The sequence below is a fragment of the Catharus ustulatus genome, chromosome 1 (genome assembly GCF_009819885.2).
Source record: "Catharus ustulatus isolate bCatUst1 chromosome 1, bCatUst1.pri.v2, whole genome shotgun sequence".
In the NCBI taxonomy this organism is placed as follows: Eukaryota; Metazoa; Chordata; class Aves; order Passeriformes; family Turdidae; genus Catharus; species Catharus ustulatus.
Window position 1 is genome coordinate 94344669 of NC_046221.1, and position 24970 is coordinate 94369638.

The 24970-nt window shown below is 40.8% G+C and overlaps 2 protein-coding genes across 2 annotated transcripts; both read right to left on the reverse strand.

Annotated features, from left to right (window-relative positions):
- Positions 1–351: 351 nt before the first annotated feature.
- Positions 352–15251, reverse strand: BAG1 (BAG cochaperone 1). The gene is made up of 7 exons (XM_033073351.1): positions 15170–15251; positions 11843–11971; positions 11619–11701; positions 10796–10909; positions 10184–10291; positions 5899–5961; positions 352–3688 (listed from the first exon to the last, which is right to left on the reverse strand). The coding sequence occupies exons 1-7, from the start codon at positions 15210–15212 to the stop codon at positions 3599–3601; spliced, it is 630 nt and encodes a 209-aa protein (XP_032929242.1). The 5' UTR covers positions 15213–15251; the 3' UTR covers positions 352–3598.
- Positions 15252–15489: 238 nt separating this feature from the next.
- CHMP5 (charged multivesicular body protein 5) lies at positions 15490–24762 on the reverse strand. Its single transcript, XM_033077752.1, has 8 exons — positions 24611–24762; positions 20644–20748; positions 19874–19920; positions 18248–18341; positions 18095–18166; positions 17084–17192; positions 16592–16704; positions 15490–16082 (listed from the first exon to the last, which is right to left on the reverse strand). The coding sequence occupies exons 1-8, from the start codon at positions 24677–24679 to the stop codon at positions 16032–16034; spliced, it is 660 nt and encodes a 219-aa protein (XP_032933643.1). The 5' UTR covers positions 24680–24762; the 3' UTR covers positions 15490–16031.
- Between the last annotated feature and the right edge of the window lie 208 nt (positions 24763–24970).

The following is a 24970-nucleotide window of genomic DNA, read 5'->3' on the forward strand; positions in this document are numbered from 1 at the left end:
GATTGTGTCCAGATGGTTCCTTAATATCTCCAATGAGGAAGACTCCACACCCTCTCTGGACAACTTGTTCCAGTGCACGGTCTGCAACACAACTGTGTAAAGTATTTTTTGGGGGTTTTTTTTTGGGGAGGTGGGTATATTTTTGTTTGTTTTAAATACTAACCCAGCTTTTTTAGTGCTCTGTCTGGTTGCCATCCTGGGCACACTGGAGGCCCCAAATCACAGCGCCCTCGCTGAGGCCTCGCTCGCTGCCCTGCACAGCGCACACGGCAGCACCAGCCAGGGCAGGGTGTGCCTTCCCCGCTAAAATACGGCCCCAATACTGCATTTAGTGACTACAACAAGACCAAGGACAGTTTTCCAAGTTTTATTTTTATCTTTTCATTTATCACAGTACAATAATGTAAGTTAACTAAACAAAAAAATCTAGTGCCAACTTCCATGGTGTCAAGTGCTCCACTCCAAACCACGAGTGTCCATTAGAAGTCAAAAAGTGTTGCTCCAGGCTTACAGTGACATTCCCTTCCAGAGGACTCGGTCATGGAGGATGCCACCGTAATTTTGTGCTGTTTCCAGAGAGCAACCCATCCCATGGCTCCAGACTCCACATTTCCCTGAGTTGGGTTTGGTTCATCTCACCAGCCCACGGGATCTGGGAGAGAAAATGGGCCAGGGGTGTGTGCAATTCAATTTCCATTTTGATAAAAGACAAATCCTGTGGTACATTTTGCCAGGATGGCAAGTCCAAGGTGTGTAAACACAGCCAGAGCAACACAGCAACTGGAGGAAGACGATGGGATAAGTGCAACTACAGCAAAAGGGAGGAACTTCTGTTTTGACATGATCATGGCAGATTGTTGGGCTGAGGAAATGATTCAGTAGCAAAACAGGTATCACAGTACACCTGGACTACAGAATCAGTGAGACTACAGCTTAAGCTTGATTATTTATATTTACAAATTCTGAAGAATATTTAAAACCACCTCTTCCTTCCTCTTCCTTCCACAATTGCAGTCTGCTGCACTTTTGAAAAGCACAGACGCTTGCTTTTACTGAATTTAAGGCTATTATGACAAAAAAATGTTTACAACTCTCCTCTCCAAAACCAAACATAAAAGTCAATTCACTCTAGAATGTCTTGGATAACTTTAAATGCAACCAGCTGTTTTCCAAAACAAATCAACCCATTTTTATATTTGGAAGACAAAACAATTTGTACTACAGAAGTTGGTCCTCACACACATACTTTTGTCCTAGAAACCAAAGCAGTTAGCCCTGCAAGGTAAGTTTGGCTCAGGACACCCACCCTCTGCTGAATACAGATGTGCTGGTGGGAGAGGTTCACCATCACTCTCTTTGCCTCAAAACACCAGACCATCAAAAGATCTGCTATGGAACATCCTGAAGTTAATCCACCTTGCTCTGAGACAGGCTGAGGATGTACTCACACAAGCACATCTAAGGAAGCAGCAATTTCTGGGAAAGACTGCTGGGAAGACAATGTCTGCCTGTAAATGTTCTCATCCAAGAGAGAAAACTACACAGGAGCAGCACAAATGGACACAGTCCTAGCCATGGCCACAGCTCCCAGTTCTCTCTTTAATTGTACATGCACCTGTGAAAGCTCGGCGCATAGAGAACCCACATCTGGGAGGGTAAGGATCCTTTCCATCATAGGAAAGTGGTTAATTTTGCATTCCCTGAATTAGGCAAGTGTTGCTGGTGGTTTAAGAGTCTGCTAAATCTAGTTCAGAAGCAGCCACAGGCTAGGCAGGGCTTCACAAAAAATTACTATAACCAACGCTTCTTCCTCTTAACCTTAAAGTGCTGGGAAAATGCAGCATGACAGACTAGCCAGCCTAGGAAAAAACTTTCACAGTCCAACCATACCAAATCCTAACATGATAGATAAGGTTCCTAGGAGTTTAGAATATTAAATCCTCCAGATGATGATAAGAGAATTTAATAAGGAAAAAATATAAGCTTGGAGTAACTGGTTAACAGCAAAAAAAATGGCAAATCAAATCTTGGTATGGTCAACCAGCATTTTTAGAATACAAGTGACTCTTTCTAATGCACAGCTATCACTTAATTTGTTCAATGCCATTTTTCACTAAAAAAAAAGTTCCTCCAATTACTAACATCAAAGACAATACTGTAATAATAACACTTTAGGCATTATTTAAGCTTTATAACTTATCAGACGTTAAAATCTTTTTACATACATTTCCTGTTTTTATCTTGAAAAGACAGCTAACCTTAAAACATTTGGATAATGGCTCACTACCTAAGGGCCAATTCTAAACATTCTCAGTCTGACTCATTTGGGATGAAGAGTTTATTTCTTGCACAGAAAGAGGCTCCTTACTAGTCTCTGCTTTGCCAGCCGCTGTGTATCTGGCTGACCTCCCAATGAGGAGCATCAGTGAAAAAGCAGCTCCTGTATATTTATGTTAGCTACAGGATGACACGCTCCACAGTCTGCTCACAACCTCTGAGCAACCACTGCAAAGCTGGCTGCACCCACTCAAAGTTTGTCTCCTGCAAAAGTTGACTTCTCACCTAACAGAGAAGGTTAAGCACAGCACGTATCTGACTGCAAGACTCAGTCATAACCCTTACACAGATGGCATTACTAAAATAAACCTGTGTCTCTTTGCAACATGTCATAAAAATTCACTGATTGCCTTAACATACTGGAATAATGACTGCATCTTCCCGTTAAATATAGCATCATGAATTCAGTAAATTCAGAAAAAAGTATAAAAAAACCCTTTCAAAATAGCTCCTTAGTTATACCTTGCTTGAACTGAACCCTTGGTATTTGAGCAGCATGAGTCATCTCATTTCATTTCTCAACATAACTCAAGACAGAACACAAATGATAAAAATACAAATAATCTATAAAAACCACAGTACATCAGAAATCTGTGTAAAAAACATATGTCTGCATCAAGGAGCTCAGTAACAACTTAAAGCACCACTCAAAATTAAGTACCATACATGTTACAGTACATTCCATTTATTATGACAATTTAAGGCTAAAATAGGTACGACTCCCTTATAGTCAAGCTTTCTTATATTTATAAATGCATACAAACATTAAGTAGATACAAATGCGTAGGGGTTTTTATTGCTCTGAACTGTCTACTAGAATGTTAACTTTCCCAGATGTTGTCTCAGTTTGCCTTTTTCAATCAAGCTGAAGTCCTACAACTGCAACTTATGGCACTTGTACAATTATAGACCTTCTTTGATTTGAGCTGTAAATAAATTCAAATATATATCAGACAAAATTGCCCACCACTGAAAACTTCATAACTTAGTTAACTAAACTATCTTATCATCCATGAGATACACAATTCATCACAAAGATTAGTTCAGCCATTCTTTAGGAAGGATTTTCTTTTCAAAATAATAGTTCTAACCAAGCGGCAAACAAGACAACCAGCAAGAAATGATTGACTGGTACCAGTCTAACAGACTGGGCTTTGGGAGGAAAAAAAAAAGGAAGCTGGATATGTGCTCCAAAACAAAGAGCAAACTTTTCTTCTTGCTCATAGAGCAATTATGTTTCCTAATTATGTAAGGCAATGCCTCATTCTGCCAGTGCCAAATTCTTTGACTGTAGCTTGTCCATTTCTTGACCAATATTCCCTTCAATGGTATCACACTGGGCAAGAAAAACCTGAGAATAAAAAACAAACAAATGTTACTGGATACACAGTTTGGCACTGGGAGGTGTTTCTGAAGAACTGAAAGTGCGGTTTCTGTCATGAATTTGAAGATGTCAGCTCAACAACCACTCTCCAGTTGTTTTGGGAATAGCTTATGCACACCTGCATTCACCCAGAATCCAACAGAAACATGACACTGGATAAGGCTAATTAGGGCAATATCATGGCTTCCCACCATCACCAGTCCTGATGCTGACATATTTTCAGTTGATCCAAAGTCCATAAACAACAATAGGAAACATAAAGGTTCAGACAAGGTAGTGCTTCATTCAGTTTGGAACATGACTTCTAAGCTCCTTTCTAAAACATGTACTTCAGAGCCAAGGCTGGGAGGGACAAACCTGCTCAGTCAAATTTAAAACAAGCTTTCATTAAACCAAGACCTTTTGTACTTGTTAAGACTACAAGGCACCACTGAACCTTCATCTTCATCAGTAGCTGGTGTTCCTCAAAAGACAGAAGGCTCAATTCCAACACAGGCAGTCCACAGCACCTTACGCTTTCTTAGAATCTGCCCAGGAATTCTCACAAGCAGACTAACACAGAGAGCAATTGGGAGCCAGCAGCCCCTGGTCACTTTGCTCAGCCTGTACACAACACAACACACAGCACTTTAAGCCCATAAATTGTTTTAGGCCAACCCCAAGTTATGCAAGTACACTGCACTTTCTGAGAAAGATTCTTCTATTAGCTATTCAAGTCTTGCCTTTGTTTTTGCTGTCTGCACCAGACTCTGACAGTCAAACCAGACATTTCATGTTATTTACATTAAAATGACACTAAGAAAGCACTTTCCTTCTAGAGCAGCAAACTGTTGTGCCACGTGAATGCTCCTCAACCATCACTCTGCTTTGAATAATCTGTTTCAAACCAATCCCTTGAGCTGTCATCAACTCAGGTCTGTAAGAACTTGAGTGATGAAAAAGTGAAGATCTCCCCACCCTGGAAGATGTGTGACTGCCAGCAGTAGAAGGCGGTTAATAGCTCCCCCTTGGATACTTTCATCGGTACTTAAGAATAATAAGCATAACTTGCCACTGTTTTCTTGTTCTTGCTCTGGAAAAACAAACTGTTATTGACAGCTCTGGTCTGAAACCCCTTAGGATTCTCCTGCAGTCCTCAAAGGGTTCATAACCCACAGCTGCATAATGCTGTGCCTATAAAAGCACATAAGTAATTCTGATCTCTGCTCAACAGAATCCATTTTATGCTTTAACAGCAGTTCTTACACAAAGCCCCACTTACTTCTGCTGTAACTTCACCCGAGAGTGGAGATCCAGTAGCTTCCACAAAGTTGACAGCCACTAGCCTATTACAAGTTTTGCTGCCTTGGCTAGCCACATGGAATCAGGAGTGTGTGTGTGTTCATAACCCCCACATAACACAGCCACACCAGCAACCACCTTCATTTCCATTTGCATTATCTGAACTTATCTGAGTACAAAGTGCTTTCTCCCTAAAGCTGTAACTAAAACTATTTCTCCTATGAAGTACTTCTTGGTGGACCTTCCTCTCAAACGGATGGCTATTCTAAAAGACTTGTGAAACATCAATGGGAAGTATTTAATAAGGTTGCAGTAAAAGACAAAATCATTCAACTCTATATATGAATGCAAGGTACTTCCACAAACAATTTTTAGGAGTCCAACCTGGCACTAAAGCTAGCACTAAAGCAAGCACCATACAAATAAAAACAGTAATACAAGTAGCATTATCATTCATTTATCTAAGTTTGAGTGGAGGGAGCTGAATTCCAGTATTTATTAACAATCCTTCAGTTCAAGGTCTCTAAGGAAACAATGCTTAGGAATTTACAAGCATCATACCATAGCAAAGCAATTAAACCCTCCATTCCCAGCACAGCTACTCTGCAGTACAGATCCTAAAGACCTACTCTCCAAAGGAAGTTGGTGCATTGCAATAGAAGCTAAATTTTCCAAAGAAGACCCCTGGCAAGGTCAGGAGTAGGTCAGCAGGAGTTATAGTTGACTGCATGCTTGTGCCCAGACCTCAGTCATTACTCCAGCCCACTAAGATTCCAAAAAGGAGGAATGATCAATCCTCTTGTCTAAACAGCTCATTCTCACAAACTCTTGGTACACAAGTGCCCAGCATTTATGGAGGGAAAAAAAAGGAAAAAATGCAAACCAAGAAAACTCACCTGGACCCTCTTGACCAACCCCTTCTTTTTCAGTTTGCAGTCACTGAAATTCTCTGGCAGACTCTGCAGTAAAATAAGCAAACAAGTTGATGCAGGTTAATGCTGAAAAATGAATGTATTAGACTTACAGCAAAGACTAGAATTATCAAAGAAGCCTCTGAATAGGCATCCTGAAAATGCCATGTCCGGTCACTAATGATGATTACACAAGAAAGAATATATAAGAGAAAGTTATTAAAACATTAGGGATGCAGCATGCTGACTGCAAAGAACCAAGCTAGCAATCTACCATATGTCTTTAGGGAATATACAGCAACAGACTACACACAGTGCTTTTTCTGCTGTGGTGTGTGTTAACTGTTCAGCTGAGCTTTATCTTCAGGGTTTTTTTCAGAGATTATAACACAAACAAATTTCTTACAAATTAACTCAATCACTTGCCATCATTAGAATGCATCATTTGTAATGCAGCCATTGCCAATCTAAGCTGTACATCTGATTATCTCTGCAAAGTACTCATGGAAGGCAACAGATGTGAAGTGTTACACGATGTCAGCTTTTAATTTAAATAAAAGTGCGTAATTTTCTATACTACCACCACCCATTGCTTTCATGTATGTCATCCTGGCAGGTGTTACATGCTTTGTCCTTTCTGAGCTATGTGAAATTGGGGTGTTGCTGAGGAATGGTGCTCAGGTTTATGATTTTTTTCACAGGTAAAACACCTGTACAGATGATTATCATTACAGTAATTTCACGACTATAAGGTGCACTCTTTTGACTAAAATTTTCCCCTGAACCCAGAAGTGCGCCGTATAGTCTGGTGCGCCTTATATGATGGACAAAGTTGTGAAATCTGCAAACCCGGAAATGTGAGCCACAATGGGGGGCGGTGCTGCGGGAGCACCGAGTCGCAAGTGGGGGCGGGAGCGGGCGGCCACAGCCGGCAGGAGCCGCGTGGGGAGGGAGGGAGCTGCCGCCGCCCCGGCCCGGGCAGAACAAGAAGCTGGCGGCGCCGCCCCCGGCCTGGGCGTGGGGACAAGGGGAACAAGAAGCCAGGCAGCGCCGCCCCGGGCCCGGGGGAATGAGAAGCCAGGCGGTGCTGCCCCCGGCCAGCAGCAGCCACACAGGGGAGGGAGTAGGCAGCCCCGCACCGCCCTGAGCCGCGGATGGTCCCAAGCCACGGGCGGCCTCGAGCTGCTCTGAACCACAGCAACCCCAAGGCGTGAGCCGTGGCCGCCCTGAACCGCAGCAGCCGCAAGCCACAGCCGCCCCAAGCCCCGCCTCACCAGCCAGGAGCGGGCAGGAGTGCCCGGCCCTGCGCACAAGGAGGCTGCTTGGGGCTGCGTTTAAAGGCTACACCAATCTGTGAAAAATGTTTGCAAATTGAGCACCTGCCAGTAAACTCCATGATCGTGGGATTCCGTTAGTTTGCAGACTCCTGGAGGGTGCTCCTAATAGTCCGGTGCGCCTTATGGTCGTGAAAGTACTGTATATATATAATGTTTATATGAACATTCTTGAAAACACTGTGTTCTCACTGGTGAAGATGCATAAAAATTTTGGGAGTTTCTCACTAGTTTATTTTACTTTCCAGCCTAACTCCAGACCAAGCATAGAGGTTTCCCTAACCTAATCTGTTTCATTTCAGCCAAAATGGTTTAGTTACATAAACTATTGTAAAAATTTAGAAAAAAAATTTTAAAAAAGGTGCTCTTTTATTATTCGGACAAATGGATTCTACTCCTCCTGTTTGCTGCCCATGCTCTGTGCGCTGGTGTGAGGCACTTCAGCTGAGCTGTGGGCAGTGTCACCTCTGTACGAGAACGCTCCTTATCTCCTCAGAGGTACTCCACTGGTGTTTCCCTCTTGAGTCCCAACAGCATGATGGCTGGAGTAGAAAGCTACAACCCAGTTTCCATTACTGAAACTTGGTAGGAAAGTTACAAAAACTGTAGTCAGCACACAGGCTAAGGCAGGGTGAAATGGAGGATGGAGTAGGGTGGAAAGTTACCAACCCAGATATAACAATATGGAAAATTATAGGGAGAAAATGCAGTTGCTGCTCCCTGGATGAAATTATTGAATGCATGGTGTCTAGTAAGAGTATTTTGTTTCAAACTCAGCTCCTCTAAGTAATGAGCTTGTCTGCTACCAGTAAGAGAGTAATAAGCCTAGAATAGAAAGAAAACAATATGCAAGCTTCCTCACCCTTAAATCTCTGTAACCAACCAAATCTCATTTTGCATCAAATAGTTTTGAATGATTCAAATAACACACAGCAGCTGAGACATCTTAATGAGCTGTGACGAAGAAAAAAACTGGAACATTTATAGTGTGAGCTTGCTGGTATGTCTACAATACATCATCCATTCTTCTCAGTCAGTCACATTTTTCCTCCTCTGAATTTTTTAACATGCTGTTGACTCAATCAACAGCACCTCTACATGTTCAATAGCATTTAACAGATGTGTCAGAACTAGCCTTTTACTTGGCTGCTGAAAAGAATGCAAATTACTTGTATAAACCAATTCTGTGATAAGATAAAATACTGCTTTGCATTTCTATTTGACATGTTTTACTCCACTGGAACTCATTTACTGCTCATACACATCCCTCACTACCAGTCTGTACTGCTGCCTCCATACACTGCACAACCACAGTACAGCTGAGTGCTGCCTCAGTAACTTGGTGGCTTGTTCATGTGACCTGGTGTAATACCAGCACTCTGAACTCCAACATTTGTGTAAAGACTCCACCCACCTACATGCATTTCATCTGCAAGACAGCACATTAGTCCAGTTTTCATGACAAATCTCACAGCCAACTTTGTATATTAAAAGAAACAAATATGTGCAATGTAACGGGAATAACTGGTAATCCAAACCCTCACTTACTTAAAAAAAACAAAAACAAAACAAACAAAAAAAAAACCCAAAACAACAACAAAAAAACCTTCTCCATCTCATAGGCTCTTATACAATAAAGTAACAAACAATTATTACAGATTTTGAAAGAAATTAATTATAATTAGCCTTAGCTCTGGCTGCTCCACTTTCTCAAGGAGAACTTCAAGAAACAAAGTACAGGGAACTCCATTATTTCCCAAATCTAAACACTGATTATAAGTCTTCTAAAACACTGTACTAGACTTAAAATCCCTTGTCCAGTAATATTTAGAGTATTTTGGATAAGGAGATACATCACAGCATGCTTTCTGCTTAAACCACACAAAAAGTAACAGAATTAAAAGTAAACTTGGGAAATTGAGGTTGGATTAATCAGGAAGTAGTGAAACAGTTTTACAACGCTGCCTGCTGGGTTCTAAAACTGCACACCAGAATACAAGTACTGAGGTTTTTTTTCTAAATAGAATTTGGTATTAAAAATGGAAGGGGTCAGAAATAAGCTTTAACCCCATCCAATTGAGACAGTTGTCAGTTTATTGATATTTTCATGACAGCATGTAGTAAATCTGCCACTTCAAACAGGAAATCAGTGATATGAAGTCTTTATGTCTAACAGCATTCAATAACATTCATCACAATATTCTCCTTTATATGAGGCAAAAAAGGAAAGAGAAATTTGAAGACTTCAAAATATTTAAAATACAGCAATTTTTGAAAAAAAAGTGTTTAGAACTGCTGGCTGTAATAAGCAGCAAAGACTACGTTATCATCAAAGGCTCACAATACAAAAGCAGGAAATTAGTTGGTAAGCTTTCCACAAGTCCTAGGAACACATCCATATTACACAGCATTTGATGATGGACAGTTCAAATTATTGCTCTTAGTCCACTGTTGAACTTTTTCAAAAAGCCCATCAAATTAAATTACATTTGTTTCACCAAATTATAGGTATTTGCATTTCATATTTCTAAAAAAAATCCAATAAAAGGTCACTGCACCAAGGAGGAGACCAAAGTCACCACTACCACAGAAAAGCAGCATTTTTCCTTCAGACTAGGCCATTATGATCTCCATATGCAAATAATTATATAATGAGGCTCACAGAGAATGACCAGCAGACAGAGAAACAGAGAAAGGAAACACCCTGGTTGGGGCAATTTCTTATCTATCTCTGTACAAGACCCTTGTTCTCATCTAGCTCTCAGCTACTACATGATACAGGAAGATGCTTATCATACTCTGGAAATGTAATGTAAGGTTTTGATCCACCAATGACTGTGAAGCACTTGGATAGCCAAAAATAAATTTCTTAGCACATTAAAATATCGAGTAAGTTTCTGTTGGGATTTGACCCTCTTTTGTGGTCAGTTACTTACAATGGCATCAATCTGTTCAAGGGTCTTCATGAACTGCTCTGCAGTTCCTTTTATCCTCTTGTCCAGCTGTTTTAGTGCTTCTGCTTGGAGATCCTTTGCTAAAAATCCCTGAAGAAGAAAAAACAAAATTATTCCATACCCTACACAACACTCACCTTAGAAAATCTGTCAGTCCACAAAAGCAGAAAATATCATTTACTATTTCTGTATTTTCAAGCATTATAGGGACTACAATCTTGATTAGTATTCTTCTGTATCTGATCAATTCTTGACATGGTAAATGTAAGATCTGTTAGGTTTACTAAAATGATAAACATGTAATAGACCTTCTTCTCTGGACTTTGAGAAAGCTCTGAGTTTTTTCAGATGTAAAGAATGTAACTTATCCCATATGAAACAATATTTACCTTTTTCCAAACAGTGCCATGTCTCTCTTTTGCAAACATATAAATGGCATTTGGAATTCACTAAGAAAATTATTACTGATTCTTGGACATTTAGGATGGAAATCCTATTACTGACTAGTCAAAACCTTCAAACTGTTTTGTTTTGGCTTTTTTTAATAGATATACCTACTTTGCAAAGATATAAAGTGATACAAAACTGGCATACCTTCTGGATACTTGTGAACTCTTTATTAACTTCCTCTAACTTATTAGCTATTTGCTCCACTGACTTCTCCAAATCTTTTAACTTCTTTAATTCAGCCTCTTCTTCTGGACTATTCTGTGTATTCAAAAGTACAACATTCACAACTAAGGAACAAATAAAGATACAATGCACCTAAAAAGCAGCAGTGCTGATACAGACATAAAGGCTTCTGAGGGTTTAGAATACACACTACACTGTGGTTATTCTTTCCATATTTTAGTACCTACCAAATAGGCTTCTTCCAAAACTTAATTATAAATATACTTAAATCAGCAATGTATATAAACACATTTAATGAGATTAATTTGAAGGGAAAAGGAAAAGTGCAATTTTTTTTTTCTTTTTGTCAACTTATTTTTTCAAAGTATAGGCAATATTTACATCATAAGATTATTACCTCATCCTCGAGTTGCAACGCTAGCCACAAATCATTTCACCAGAAATAATCCAGATGATCAAGACTCAGCAGTTACACTTGAGGAAGTTTTTTTAAACCAGAAAAATAAGATGAGCAGATAAGGTCATCAGTGCACACAACGTTCACGAGCACTGACCACAGATTAGGCAGTCTTGTCAACAATGTAAAGCAGAAGCCAGTCAACAATGTAATTTCAGAAAAGTACAAACTGCAGTTATTTGCAGTGTAACATGAAATTGAACTCAACTTTGTGGATAGGTATACAAAATTAGATTAATGTTGCAGCTTGTTTCTGTGTTCAGCAGCTGACTTACTGACAAAAATTATGACAGTTTAAGGCGGGAAAGTTCCAAAGGCAATGCTTACCCTTTTCCCAATCAACATGACTTTGCAACCATTTTTAACACCAAGTGCTGATAATGGTTGTTCCAATTCTTTCAGAGACTTTCCTAATTGAAGAATGAGAGAGGAAAAAAACAGAGTTAGTGGCATAGGAATGTCTTTTTAAAAACATTAAAAACATGGACACCTGAAAGTGATCAACATGAAAGCTTATCAGCTATAAGAAACATGGCAGATTTATATTTTACCTTTGTATATCAGTTTCTGAAAAGGAACTGGGACTCCAGTGACTTGTTCAATAAGTACAGCCATATCTTGTAGTGTAGGTTCACCATCTTCTTGCTGAGAAGCAACTTGAATACTATGCTTTTCATTACCTAATAGAAAAACAGAGTAACAGTAATACTTATTGAAACTTAGAAAATATTACAGAAAATTCATCTCTAATATTTATTACCATCAATGCATAAACTTCTCAAACCACAGATTCTCATGCAGAATCATAATTTTCAATCAAATTATTCTATTGCATTTTTTTTCCTCTTGAAGAGGGGACCCCAGCTGAAAATTTTGGTTAACACTGGAAGAACCTGAAGAGTTAGATTGACTGTCTTTTACTGGAATATTTTAGCTTCTGCTAAATATTATTCCCTATCTCTTTTTAAGAGTACAGATGGTGTCCAGACATCCCACAAGCTAAAGCATGAAAGCCCACACCTTCCTGATGTGTCCAATTTCCTACTTCTAGGAACATCTAATGAAATGAGTCTTTGGTATCTGAGACAATTTATCACTTCCTTTCCTCCCTTCTCCTCAAACATGAGAAACAAGCAATCATTGTCTACCCTGTTTCATCTCCACCACCAACCAGATAGAATTCTCAGAGTAGAAAATCTATTTCTCCCCATATTCTACTGATAAGCAGACATAACCACTTGGAGAAGTCCCAGCTTATCTGTCACCTTCCACTTATGGAGTATCCTATTCAGACTCCCTAAGTTTACTTGCATGCAAACAGGAGGTAATTCTTAGGGGGGAAAAAAGGAGTATGCCTATTAATCTCTGCTTTGCAACAGACCCTTTCTACAACCCTCTGCTCCCACACACTTAAAGTCTGTCAATCTGAAAGCACCCACAGGAATCAACCACCTCTGGCTGCAAGGGAAATCAAAACAGGCATTTTTTACTCTGCAGGACGAGAGAATTTAACACATACCAGAAGGAAAACTATTCTCACACCACTAATTTAAAGTGCACATATCTTTTACACAGGAGAGTGATAGAAAAATTGATTTTAAAATGCTCAAGCCTCCCACAGTCACATGACAAGTGACACTGTAGCCTCAAAAATTTTAAAGCACTGACTAAATTTGTTATTCCGAGACAATTTTAAGCTCAAAATCGCATTATGATGAACTGACCAGAGCCCCCATTCCCCTGCACTGTTCAGGCAGGAGGAATTAGAGAAGGCAGGAGGAATTAGAGAAATCAGGAGGAAAGTTAAGCCTGGGGAAAAAGACGTTTTTTCTCTTTTAGTTCTCCTTGTTCTACTGTGATCTGAATATTAATAAACTACATGTCTGCAAGTTAAGTCAGTTTTGCCAGTGACCTGGTGAGTGTTCTCTCCCTGTCCTTCTCTCAACCCACGAGTCTTTTGTTGTATTTTCTGTCCCCTGCCCAGCAGAGGAGGGCAGTGACAGAGTGGTTTTGGTGGGCATCTAATGTCCAGCCAGGGTCCACCCACTCCTCCTCCAGACTGCCAAGTCACAGATGTAGGTCTACTGCCATTCTATTTCTCAGCACTAATTTCCATCTTTCCCCACTTTCACTCATGCACACCAAACGTTACTAAAAATGTTTTGTGCAAACTGGTCAAGCCGCATCTGACAGCTGCAGGTGTAAACCAGACAGATGAAGCCCAAGATGAACAAAGGCTTCTATCTATTAATGACAAAGTCAGATAAGAAGACAATTGCGAAGACAGAAACATTCTCAGACAAGTGGGCTGCTGGCAAACAGCAAGACGTCGGAATTATAAATATGTCAAATCATTAAATTACTAACATCTTTGCAAAATGAAAAGCTCCCAGATCAAATGGAGCTCTCTGAAGGCACCAGTGAACACATGAATCATGATGATTCAAACCGATTATTCTACAAAATTCCTCACCAAAGATTCTTAGACAAAACTAGGAGGTGATAAAAGGAAACATTCCAACAAAACAGTTTGAAACACAATTTGAAAACATGAATGAGCAAGCAAAAAGAAACAAACAGAGACAGAAATTAATATCCAGTAATTTTTTAAAAAATACAGTAAACATTACTAGGTTTTGCTAACAAACATCAGTCGAATACCTTGATTTAATACCTCACTATCCTCTTCATTCCTCCTCCTGTCTCACTTAGATCCACTTCAAAATTTAACCATGGTATTTCCCATCCTATTTTTAAGAACTGTGGAATCGAAGCTATTCTCACTCCTCTACAGTAACCTTTTATATTTATTTATTGATACAAGCCTACCTTCCTCTCCACCTTCTTCTCCCTCCTCTGGTTTTTCTTTATGAGGTGGAAAAAAGCCCAACTGTGTCAGCTGGGCTTTGAGTGACCCATTCCATCAGCTCAGCACCCACCTGCCCTGCTGAAGAAACCACTCTCTGTTGCAGCCCACTAGCTGCCATCATCCACGTCTCTTCAACAAACCAGGAGAAAGCCTGCTGGGTAGCACCTGCTTTTAACATGCAGTGCTGACTTCAGCAATATATTTCATCTAAATTAAGACTACCCAAACAACAGAATCACAGAATGGGTCAGTTTGAAGGGACCACAGTGTCATCTGGTCCAATTTCCCTGCTCAAGCAGGGTCATCCTAGAGCAACTGGCACACGACTGTGTCCAGACAATTCCTGAATATCTCCAGTGAGGGGGACTCCACAACCTCTCTAGGCAACTTGTACCAAGGCAAACTCACTCCCAAAATAAAGACGATTTTCCTCATATTCAGGTGGAAGTTCCTGTGCATCAGTTTCTGCTCACTGCCTCTTGTCCCATTGCTCGGCAGCACTGAGAAGAGCCTGACTCCATCTTCTTGGCATCCCCTCCTCAGATATTCATCCACATCATGCGGCCCCTCTGTCATGTCTCCTCGAGGCCGAACAGGGCCAGCCCTCAGCTCTGCCTTTTGAGAGAGACGCTCCAGCCCCCCATGACCCTGTCGCCCCCAGACGACCTCTGCTCCGCGCTTCCTGGCAAGGCGGCCGTGTCACTGCTCCCACCACTGCCCTGCAGCCCCCCTACGCCTGCGATGCAGCTGGAGGAGACACGGGCAAGCCGTGGCCAGTAAGGAGCGAAGCCTCACGCCAGCAGCCGGGATGGAGCCCAGGCTGAGCCGTGCCCCGCCGAGGCCGCCCCGCTCGCCCCCACCGCCGGTGCCGCCGCGGCCCGCCCGCCCGCAGCTGCCGGTGCCGCTCGGGCCGGGCGGGGATCGCGGGCAGCGGGGCGGGGAAGGGCCGGGAGCGGCTCCCCGTCCGGAGATGCGCCCCCCGCCCGCTGCCCCTGCCCCGGGCGCTTACTGTAAGTGACGGTGACGGTCACCGGCGCTCCGGGCGCCGCCATCTCGCCCCGCCACAGGAACCGTCGGCGGCGCAGCCGGGGCGCGCCCGGAGCGCGTCACTTCCGCAGCAGGAGCACGGGAATGCCGCGTTCCCGGGCCCTCTCACGGTCGCACCGCCCGGCGCTCCCGACTGCGGCGGGCCCGGCGGGAACGGGACCTTTTCCTCCCCATCCCAAACCAGGCGCCGCCTCTGGCCAACCCTGGCCCGTGACGCTGATAACCTGCCCCCTGCCCCGTTCTTCCGACCGAATTAATCGCCAAAAACGCCACACAAAGCGATCTGCTAATCTACGTGATTTTATGTCTTCGTGGAATACATAAAGTTAATGATAACCCGAGCAGTTTTCAAGGTTACAAGTACAATCGCATGAAAGTCTCAGGACTGCAGTAGTTTAAAAATTGCTTTCAGTTCTTTTATCAAACAGACGTAGTAATAAGGGCGCTATTTTACAGAGTTAAGCAGCAACATATAGTCTTAGTCTCAAGAAAGAGAAACATGGTACAAAGTCAAAGTAAACCTCAGCTATCGACAGCCACTAGTCTTCACGTTTTACTTTGTCCATAAGACACAGAAATCAAAACCTATCAGACTGACTGCTTCCGCGGAAGGGAACTGGGATGAATTTTCCCTTAACAGAAGTCAGTAGTAGAGCAACTTTCTCCAAAGAAAGAACACCACCAGCCACTCATATTGCATTCTAGGATGTAGTGATATTAAGGTTACACTGGAAGGACAAGTTCTCCAGAATTTTAAATTAAAAAAGATTCTTAATACAATTTGAAAAGTATAGTTCATTGTATCCATTGTGCTTTTGGAACACTTATGTTGCAGGAATCTTTGGCAACCCAAATTCATCCACCAATACGCCATCCTGTAGGAAAGAAAAAGAAGCAATGGGTTAACAATTCTCCAGCAACCAGAACATTTCACAGAAGCTTCCTTACTACTTCTATGTGCAGTGTCTGTATCTGCAATTGCCATTGTGTGACTGATAGAATCAAAACAAGAGCGTTGGTGTTCTTCCTCACAATGAGGCTCAATTAAAGCCCCAAAAGCAGACATACAGAAGCTTTTCTTCTTACTTTAAGACTAGAGCCATAATGGTACACTTAAATTCTACTGGCAATCTAACAGTGTTTGACAGGAGTGACAAAATGTCATACTAGTGATTTTAAACATAGTTAAGAGCATTCAGTACACTGTACACTGTATTCTCAAACTCTCTGTATTTAGCATCCATACATATAATACATAAATAGCATACATAACATTAAGTACACTTTTTTGTTCAAAATATTAAGGATCCCAAATGTCAAGTAATCAACACAAATGTGATTAACCCAAACCAAACAAATAGCTGTTAAAGAGCAAAGGACTCACTTTGTTTTTTGTGTCTGTAGGAGTGACCTCTGGGATTGCTGGAGCGGATGCGGCTTCATCTAAGTAGGAATTGTCTTCATCAGCTAAAAGCTCATCACCTAATGCATCCAGTTCTGAAATTGAATTATGTTGGTTGAAACATTATGGAAGAAGTTCCTTTTGCAAGAGAAAAGCTGCTCTTACAGAAACTCAGGATTCCTACTGGCTGCTTACATTCAGACTCACTTAGCATCTGTCATCCGTCAGAAATAAATACACACACTGGAGAGAACCTTCTTTCCTGCCTTGCAGCAGTCCATTGGTATCTCATGATTGTCTATGCTCTTGTTACTTCTCTTAAAGGAAATGCAGCTTTAATGTTTAAAAAAAGCTATCAAAGCTCTTTAAAACAGATTTAAAGCATTTGACCAAGGGAATAAACAATCACTGTATGACAGTATGATAATTTTATATTCAGTAATATAAAAAAATCATCTTCCCCCTTTTTCTAACCTGCTTCCAAATCATCTTCATCAATCTCTGGTGTTCCATAGCTACGACTCAGTGCCTCCTGGACTTCATTGGCTTCTTCCATCATATCTTCCAATTGATCTTGTATGTCCTGAAGCAAGAATCATTTTCAGTTGGTCCATATTTACTCAAATTCAGTTTAGTAAATCCAACATACAAAGCACTCAATTCTTTTAATGCATAAACCATTTTTTTGAAGCAGTATTAATACAAGTCAAGACACACACATTCAGGACAAGAGTACTTGAAAAGCAGAAAAGGTATGAAATTTAGACAAATCTATCATCTGGAAAATAAGCACTAACCCAAGTTGTGCCACAGCAGAATTTAGAAGATACATTAGCACATTTACTGGCACTGTACTTGAGTACAGGTAAGGAAACAATACTTGCCTAAAGGTTTACAATGCAGGCCATTTATAAAAGACAGAACAGGAAAGAGAACTTAAAGGAATTCAGCACTGGCATTGGGTAAGAGCTTAAGTGCAGCATACTTGAAATTATATTTAGAGATCTTATGGGAGATTTTTTTATGCATATTCTGGGCCAGTCCTTGTTGATGTTTGGTTAGTAGTTTGGGGGGTTTTTTGTTGTTGTTTGGTTTTGGTTTAGGTTTTGTTCTTTTTCATCAGGCACTACCTTGAACTGGCGGGGGGTAAAGGACTAATCTGCACGTTACTAGTATAAGGAAACAAAAAAGGACAAAAAATGCCATAGCAGGAAGTACCCACTAGCATTTATGCTGAAGTGCAAAGAAAGGAGAGGTGAGATTAAAGATTAGCTCAGCAAGGAAACAATAATCACTACAATAAAGCAAACAACTGACTGTGCAGTACCAGAAAAATCAGGAAGAAATTATGGTGGTGGTCCCATAAAAAAGGCAGATAAACTCATGTCAACAAAAATAGTCATCTTGCCTTCAAGTTCATAGTCTACTCACATTATTCCGGTACATTATTTTTGTTCTTTAACTATTTAAACCATAAAAGCTCACCTCAATTTGATCAATCTTGACTTGCTTGTAAGCTTTCTTCATTTCTTTCACCCCCAGTTTCATTGCATCCACCTAGAAGAGTCAAACATCATGCTTGTATCTGATGTAGTATAGATTAAACAAATTAAACAAGTGTGATAAACAAACTGATACCGTTGTCTTTGTATCCTTCAGTGCCTGAATAGTGTAATTAGCTTGTTCCATATTAAAAGACTGCTGTGACAGGTTATCCCTCTGTTGTTCGTACCTGTTTAAAAAAAAGGCAAATAATGGCTTTAAAACACTACACTATTTATTACCACAAACACTCCTAATTTTTTAAGAGTTGAAAAACCAGCAGCAGTAGTCTAAAGATAGGAACAGATTTTTTGGGGTTTTTTTTTCACTTATTATACACAACTGCAGAATAAACAGCTTTACACATAAAAATCTGGCCATTATGCATTTCTGTGTACTTGAGGCCAACAGAGCTATTCCTGAACTAAGCTTTGTTTTAACTGACAGCAACACTGTATTTGCCTAAACTGACAAAGCAGGTGAGGATACAGCAAAAGTTTAACCATCACAAGGCAGACACGCATGTCATGCGCACTAATGCTGTAAAGAGAATGGAAGAGTTGGCAGATTATTCAAACCACACTGGAGTTTTTCAGGGCAGAGAGGAGGAAGAGGATAGGCTACCAAAAAGAAATCTTTAAGACCAACCACAGAGAAAAGAGAGACTTTAAAAATTAGAAAATAATCTTTCTCAAAGCTAAACTTGCATCAAATTAAGAATGTAAACTATTTCAAGTTAAGAAAAAGAACGGAAGCATAAAAATGTACCATGAGTTCTAACATGCAAAGCAAGAGGTCTGAAGGATAAGGAGGATCCACATGCAAAACCTTTTGGACAACTAATGACTGCATCTATTACTGTTCCACAAGATCAGACAGAAATGACTGAGGGATATGACAATAGTCTATTTATTATGAAGGGCCCAGTAATCCCACCAAGGAAGATTAGCAGGCAGCATAGTCAAAAACCAGGAAAAAAAACCCTAAAGCCAGAATCAAGCAGTCCTCCTCACAACATCTAACTGAAGTACCACATTCCTTGGACTGTAAGAGTTTAATACTTAACAAGTAATTGAGTGAGTCAATAAAGGTACAATTCATCTGAGGGATGTGAAATACAAGATGATGCGAGCTTTGGCTCAGACAGCTTCTAAGATTTGCAGTTCATGGACTGTGAGATATTTCAGTGAAACATTCCTGAACACTTGCCATGTTGTGATATCCTTTCCTTTGGATCTGCTGCTGGACACTTTCAAGACAGTACACTAGCCAAGACCCGACCACAGGATCATCTATCCAGTCCATCTGGGAGTTTCTGCATAGACACAATTACCTGCACTACATCTGCTCAAGTCCTCAGAGGCGTCCATAGAGAACAGGTAAATCTCCCGCAAACCAGAGCAAGGTCATTAAATACACAATTTATAGTAATCAATTAATACTATAAAATGAGGCAATCTCTTAGAAAGTTTAGGAGCCAAATATATTTGTAATAATGAGTACATTCAGGTCATCTTGTACCAATCCAAATTTATATACTAACATATGAATCATAAATATGCCAGTGCAAAATATGTAAGGAGATATTTCTGAAAGGCTTCTTCAGCAATTTTCTTTAAACAATGCTCAGGAGAGTACTAGAAAGAAAAATGAAAGTGTGCCACTGCCCCCTAAAGAAAACAACTCTTTATTAACAAAAAACTGAGAAAAGTTTCAACTTACATTCGCTTCTGCTTTAACACTCTCAATGCTTTCTGCTTTACTGTATTCTGAAAGACACAATAGTGTTACATTAGATAAAATATCTGACTTTACACTTGATTATGCTCTTTAAACCTAATGCATTGGATTTAAGTTTTCCAAAAGATTCCTCAGTTACTAGTACCAAGAGTTTAACTACAGTTACATTCAGCATTTGTCATGATTAACAAAAGAGGAGCGTACACAAAGCTTCTCGTAGAAAATACTTCCAGTTTCTAGCTTGATTTATGTTTTCAGTAAGGAGAATAAAATGTCAAACTTAGTCCATCAGAACTATCTTTCATTAACACATTTTAATGGTCAGCATAAAATAATACTGCAACAGGTAATTGAACAATACTGTTTATATCTTATATGTTTATTTTCAGATACATTTTATATTGTAAAATATTAAAAAATCCCCTTAAAATGGGGATGAACTTAGGCGTAGCACGGATCTTTTTATTTTGGATGACAAACAAAACAGCCTCTCTGTCAGATTTAATTCAGGTAATGAGGGAGAAGGGAAACAAGTTACTTCTCATGGAGAAATTACATTACACTCTGGAACAAATAAAAACCAATGAAAACACTGTTCAAAGATGTATGTCTAATAAAAGTAATCCTTCAGGATCTTATCTCTCATTAGTAGGGCAAGATGCAGTTTTAAGAACCTGATGAACTGGCTAAATCACATGACAAGAAGTGTGAGTCACATCCTCTCATGCTTAAATTCCACAGAAGATTCTTACCTTTGCAGGTCCCTCTCTCATTTTCTTCATTTGATCCTTATACTTCACTAGCTCTGCATCAAGCCTAGCAATTTTCTTGTCAATTGACTCAGCTCTGCTATCCACCTTTAATACATGAGAGGGAAAACAAAGAAAACAACAATTGATTAAGGTTTTATTCAGGTAAGGGACAATAAAAAGAATAGCCTCTGTTTTGTTGTGTTTCTAACTGAATTGTTTCTTCACTCACTGGTTTTATAATCTATTTAGATTTTGTGAGAATCCAGAACCAGAATCAAGTGAAACAACTTCTACATGGAGCACAAGAAACAACACTCTCAGGCTGCAGGAAGCTCTGCCGTTGTAACACGTTCTCATCATTTTGAGATACTCCCTTGCAAACCCACTCAAGGCAGTCCTCTATTCCAGAGCTTCCAGTAATGCACAGTGCCAGGGACTAAAGTGGAATGGAAAACTTCTAGGTGTGCCCTGCATTCCACAGAGCTCTCATTTGGGATATATTTTAACCCTTCACCAAAAGAGGTTTAAAAATTGCAATTACATAACTAAGCATGGGAACAGGTAGTTCTAACAGTATACACAAATTCATAAAAGGTCTTTTTAAAATGAGCTGACTATCCTAGCATTTCTCTGGAAACAAAAAAAAATAAAAGCTTATTAACTTCTAATTCCAAGAAGCCTCTCTAGGGATTAGATTATAATGACATTCCAATTATAGCATAAGACAAATCAGTGCAAATTTACAATTCTGCCTTGCTAATGGTGTGGCTAAGCATGTACAATTATGTGGATTTTGATTTCAGTGTTTCAATGACCCTTTTAAAACCCTCCTCTATGACAACAACATGCATTTGCCAGAGGTATCCTGAGCAGAACATCTGATATGAACATACCACACAAGACATTAAAGTGCCTGGGCACAGCCAGCATTAAAAAATTTGTATCAAGTTTTCTATTAACCAAATATTTTACTAATAGCAAGAAAGAGAAAAATTTGGGATTTTAAAACTGCTGTATGTTTAAAGCATGGCACCTCCTCAAGATCTTTATGAGCTTACTGCATCTTTGAGGTCAGCCTTCACAGGCGAAAAAAATTATTTGGTTTATTTATATAATGATTCTTTCAAGCAGTACTAGCACGAAACAGAGACAGAACCTCCCACATTGAATAACTATATAAAAATTTCTCACACACGTGACACATGATCTCAGTGTTTAAAAATGAGACTGGACAGAAGAGGGGAGAATGGATCTAATTTATCTAAAAAACTAGACTGTGTATTAGGATTTGAAAAGCTTCTGTCTATTACTCACAAATAAGGCACACTGAGGAACGTTTCATTGCTAGAGAAGGACCCCAATTTACACAAAAGAAAGGGAATCTGACTTTTAACACTACTGTCACAACTATTAGCCTTTTGCTCTTACGTTTCCTATTTACCACTCAAAAAAAACTAGAGTTTATAGTGTTTTTTCAAAGAAGAAAAATTAAAAACATTATTAATGCTTCACTTCCTGGTGCATCCTTACTCCTACCAGCCTCGTGATAGCTTTGAATCATCTGACTGTGCTCTGCCAGCAGGCATAAAAAACACTGCCTTTAAATGCAATGAATTTTAGATAACTAAACTTGTCTACACAGGAAAGAACATCCATAACATAGGCATGATTACTTGCCTAAGAGTTGTCTATGTTTTTAACAAATGTTGCATTAATCAGTGCTCACCAAATATATTTCCAAACTGCCATTTAATGGCTAATTACCATTGAACTAACACGGTAAGAGATCTTACAAACCAATTTGACTCTCTCAAAAGGTGGAGCAAAATGTGTCTTAGACAGAAAACACCCCAGGAGCAATTGTAGTTGAGCCTCCAAACTGTTGGATTTAACATTATAAAGAAATAGTACAAGTTTTTTTAATATCTCACACAACTCTCTTCAATAATAATTCACTTCTGTGTAAGTTAAAACAATCCAATAATGTCTGTAGTTTTGGCAGGACCTATCCTAGAGACTCCACTATTGTGAAAAGTCTTTCACAAATCAGACAGATTATTGCATACAACTTGGCACAAAAGTTAATTCATAAACTTCAAACTAGTAGAAGAAAGCATTTCTCCTCATACTTATTAGTAACCACAAGTAACCACCAGTAACCATCCTGTAACTCATCACTGGTTGCCAAAGTCATCACATTCATGCATAAAATAAACCTGAAATTCTTCTTTTCAGTTAATCTGCTGTCTTGCATAGTCAAACTTTCAGACAATGCAATTACCAACAACTAGAATAGGATCAAAACTGCATTCAGCAGGATATTTTAAGAAAAAAACAATCCCAACTAAATTCCTGGTGTGGTCAATCAAAACATTTGTTTAAATTACACTTTTATGTACCCCCAAAACTCCTCTAGGATTGAACAAGCTCTTAGCAGAAGACAGACTTCTGACCTATCTAATTTTTTTTTCTTTTGAGTTACTCAACGTTAGAAAATGGGACATTAAACTGAACTGACAAAAGCAGCATGAAAAATCTAACAGACTAATAAGGAGTAAGTGTTTGTGAGGGAAACAAGGGTTCACGCTCTTCCACTTATATTGCCAAAATTGTACATTTAAGCACTTAGTATCAGATGGATTTTGGAGTTCAAGTCATCCACCAAAGTGTTTACTGGTAACAATGGGAAAATTAATCCTGATTTTCAATCAGATGCTTTATTCACTGTTCTAACTAAATATTAGGTTATGTTTGAGCTTAATACTGCTAAAAAGCAATACAGATTTTTGTTAGTAAAATAAAATACCAGGACAAACATTATGAGCACTTCTCTCTCCCCATACCAGCCAGTGGCATACACAAGAGACTGATTTGTAGGTAGCACTGACAAATATTAGGTATTTCATTTAGAGAATCTGTTCACTGGGTAGCAAAAGAAATCTTCTGAATCTTCTGAGAGGAAAACTGTGATTTTTCCATGGAAACTGTTTGTTGTCAGGTTCCAATGACAAAGCTTAGTTAATCTACATTTATACCACAACCATTACTGACAGAAATACTCAAGAAACTCCATTTTCTTTCTTCACTTCTTAAAATTAGCTTACAACAAAAGGAGCTGCAAAATCATGCTAGTTTTCTTCAGAAACTTTAAAGCCAAAAAAGACTATGAAATTACAAGGTAAATCTTAACACTTTTTCTTAACCCTCTTTGCAGGCAGGCCAACACAACAACAGCTGCAAAGTGTTGTGCCATGTGTTTCCTTGAGCGTTTCTTACTCGGTCTGAGCTTATCTGTCCATCTGCACACACCTTTGGCATGGACCCTACAGCAACCCTACTCACACTTAAGAGACAGAACACTCCTCTGTGCAGGACAGGGAGACTGATCTTGCTCCTTGCCTCAACTTGCCAGGCAGGAGTTAGCCAGTGCAATCAGAGGAGTCCTCAGCTGGAAATGCTGAGAACATCCGTGAGGCTGTAAGGAGAGCCATGCCTTCCACGCTCACTGCGTGCACACATTTATGGGATGCGCTGCTAGGCACAGGACACAAACACAGGCATGGCGTATGGACACACAAAGCTACATTCCTGTGTGTGTGCAGACACACAAACAGGCTCACCAAAACACAGCAAAACACAGCGCGTATCCCCGCCCATGACGGTGCTCAGGGACGGGCCGGGTGTGCCTGAGTAACCTGCTCTAGAGCAAGGTGTCCCTGCCCACGGCAGGGGGGTTGGAGCTGGGTGATCTTCACGATCCCCTCCAGCCCAGCCACTCCGCGGTTCTGTGATGTACACACGGACACACACACACACAGTGTGCCCACGCACCGCAGTGTCCCCACACTCACACACACTCACACCTGTGCCCGGGTGCCGTCCCTAGCGCCGCCGCGGCGCTCCCGAGGCGGCCGGGCCGGGCCGGGCAGCGTCCAGCGGGCCCGGGCGCGCCGGGGCGGGCACTCACCGTCCCGATGCAGTCGGTGAGGCTGGGCGGCGGCGCCTTCGGCTTCGCCTTGCCGAAGAAGCGGTTCATGGCGGCGGTGCCCCGGCGTCGCTCCCGGCCCCCGGCCCCAGCAGCAGCGCTCCCGGCCGACCCGGAACCCCACGTCCGGCCCGGAACCCCACGGCCGGCCCCGCCCCGCGGGGGAAGGGCCGCGGGAAGCAGGAAGCGCAGCTCCGAGCTGCCGGCCCGCCGCTCGCTGCTCCTCAGCCCGCAGCCGAGGGGGCTTTTCTCCTTCAACACTCACCCCCCCCCCGTAGCCAAGAGCTGGGCCTGCAGCGCCCGCTCGCAGGGTGGGATCGCCCCCACACCGGCAGCTGAGCT

Coding starts and splice junctions, on each gene's coding strand:
- CHMP5 (XM_033077752.1), bottom strand. CDS start 24,679: ATGAACCGCTTCTTCGGCAAGGCGAAGCCGAAGGCGCCGCCGCCCAGC. Junction 20,749..24,610: donor TCACCGACTGCATCGGGACG/GTGAGTGCCCGC, acceptor CATGTATTAAAG/GTGGATAGCAGAGCTGAGTC. Junction 16,083..16,591: donor CTACAGACACAAAAAACAAA/GTGAGTCCTTTG, acceptor TCTTTCCTACAG/GATGGCGTATTGGTGGATGA.
- BAG1 (XM_033073351.1), bottom strand. CDS start 15,212: ATGGCGGCGCCCGGAGCGCCGGTGACCGTCACCGTCACTTACA. Junction 10,910..11,618: donor TCATGTTGATTGGGAAAAGG/GTAAGCATTGCC, acceptor TTGAATACACAG/AATAGTCCAGAAGAAGAGGC. Junction 10,292..10,795: donor AGTTCACAAGTATCCAGAAG/GTATGCCAGTTT, acceptor TTTCTTCTTCAG/GGATTTTTAGCAAAGGATCT.